General features: G+C 23.4%; 1 protein-coding gene across 1 annotated transcript; it reads right to left on the minus strand.

Moving 5' to 3' along the window:
* Nucleotides 1–144: 144 nt before the first annotated feature.
* On the minus strand, nt 145–874 carry EIN_481190 (hypothetical protein; the record flags this gene model as incomplete). The annotated part of the gene is made up of 2 exons (XM_004262072.1): nt 145–731; nt 847–874. 2 exons carry the CDS (start codon nt 872–874, stop codon nt 145–147), a joined length of 615 nt encoding a protein of 204 aa, XP_004262120.1.
* Between the last annotated feature and the right edge of the window lie 1,554 nt (nt 875–2,428).

Below are 2,428 nucleotides of genomic sequence, written 5' to 3' on the forward strand. Positions count from 1 at the left end.
ATTGTCCAAAAGTCACGGATAACATTAAAAAACGGATTGTAGTAATTATTTGTAGATTAAATGTATTTTATATTTTAAAATAATTACATTACATATACTCTATAATTAATTGAAATATGTTTAAATTGTATTTAAGCGTTCAATTCATGAATAAATCAACTTATTTTTAGAATATTTTAAAGTCTTTTTGTTATCTCTTAAAATTTTTTCTTGAGCAAATTCGTTTATTTTATTCTTGATCAATTCTATATTAAATTTTTCTTTCGCTGAACATTCGATATAGCTGAGTGCTCCAATTTCATTGGCAAATGTTATTCCATATATTGTTTTGATATAATTGTTTTTATAACTATTATCGTCGTAATACAATGTCATATTTTTAATTTTGTCTTCTCTCAAGTCAAACATAGTCCCAATCAACACAACAGGAGCTATTTTATAAAGTTGTCTGATGTGTTCAATTCGAGTTTTTGTAAAACATGTTGATTTGTCGGTGTAGAGTGAAAAACACAATAAAATGCAATCTGCAATGCGTATAGTACTGTCAACTAGTGACGCATATTCGGATCGTCCTGAAGTGTCTAAAAGTGCTGTTTGTATAGTGGCCTCACCATATAAAGTAACCATGTACGAATCTTCTAATGTTGGTTCGTATTCTTCATAATATGGTTTGTCACAGAGACAATTAATTAATTGCGTTTTGCCACACATTTCGTCTCCAATAAATACAACTTTAAATAATTTATTTATCATTCAATTGTTTGATTAATAGATGGTCTTAAATTTTAATTATTACAATCTAAAATGGAAAGAGGAATTTAATAATTGCATTTTAATTATAAAAACAAAAAATAAACAGCGTTAAAAATTGCATATCAAAAAAGTTTGATATTTATATTATTTTATTCAAGTAATTTTATAATTTTATTTTCAAATTTTAAATATCCAAACAAGATTTGCTTTGTAAAACAATTGCACTTAAAGCAAATAATTTTTATCGTTTTATTACTGTATTTTAGAGTACCATTTTTTTGTGAAAATTGTGTTAATTATCTTTTAATTTACATTTCTAGCACTTTCAAAGTAATTCAATTGTGCTATCATTATAAATTTAAAATCAATTGAAAACATAAAAAAATGTCCAGATTGATGATTATGTGTAAATTGTTCGTTAACAGAGAACTATTCATTTTTATTTAATTTATATATTTTTTTATATTTTGTTATTTATAAGACTAATCATACACATCAAAAGGTTTGTAAATAAATTTTCTAATATTTAAATATGCTAATTTGAAGTTGAAAAAACACCATCAAAATAAATTTAAAATATTATTTATTAATTGATTTGGTTAAATATATTATTATTACGTTATTTGTTTTATTTTAAATAAAACGCAAAAAGGTTGATTTTATAACTAAATTGAATTGTTGATTTTACATAACAACTAAAAGCAAATTTGTTTAAATATTGTATCATATATTGTTTTTTTAAATATGTGTACTAATAACTTAAAAAAATAATTTGTTATAAAAATATAATAATTATTGAAGTATGATCTTATTGATTATATTATGAAAAATATTTTATTAACCATTTAAATTTACAATAATTTTTGAAATTAATAAAACGACAAAACAACTGTAAATATCAAAATGGTTACACTTTCAAAAACGCAAAGTATGATTATCTCAAAATACTTTGACGCTTTCATTGACTTTATGGATATGGAGTTGGTATGCAAGAAGTTTGGTGGTATTACTGAAAAGTTTTATTTTAATTTATTTCCGTTGAATTGGAAAACAATTAAATATTTCCCAAACATTGAAACACCTCATTTGGGGAGTAAAAAAATGAAAATTTTGGAAATGGATTTCTGATTAACAGTAATAAACATAAAAAGAATGACAACTATAAAATAAAAACGTTTTAAAAAAAGCGTTTTTGTATTATTGTGTGGTTCGGGGTTAATTTCGAAACTGTTAACAGAAACAAATGTCGAAACACCGAGTTTAAAAATGTTATTTACACCAAAAACAATAGAAATATATTCGGTAATAAAGGGCTGGAAAAACTGCTTTTGATAATTTAATAGTAAAATGATAATATGATTATAGTTTTTTGTTTAGTTTATTTTTTCCCTTTCCTCGATTTGATTCAAAAAACAAGGTTTACAAGAGTCTCTATTACTTTTTCAAGATGCCGATGTTAGTTATTGAAATTTGTGAATTATTTTTTATGTAAAGTAAAGGCTGGATTTGCCGAATGATAAAAGAAGGAGCAAAAAGATTAACTTCGAAACTGTTCTTTGAAGCCAAAATAACCAAAAAACAACTCAAAATTTATCAAATAAAATGAACTTTTTATTAAATATTTTCAATTTTTTTGCATAAATAAAAAAACTCAAAAACACTAACCCGCGAGTGT

This window comes from Entamoeba invadens, assembly GCF_000330505.1.
Source record: "Entamoeba invadens IP1 unplaced genomic scaffold scaff_1105074725865, whole genome shotgun sequence".
Taxonomy (NCBI): Eukaryota; Evosea; order Mastigamoebida; family Endamoebidae; genus Entamoeba; species Entamoeba invadens.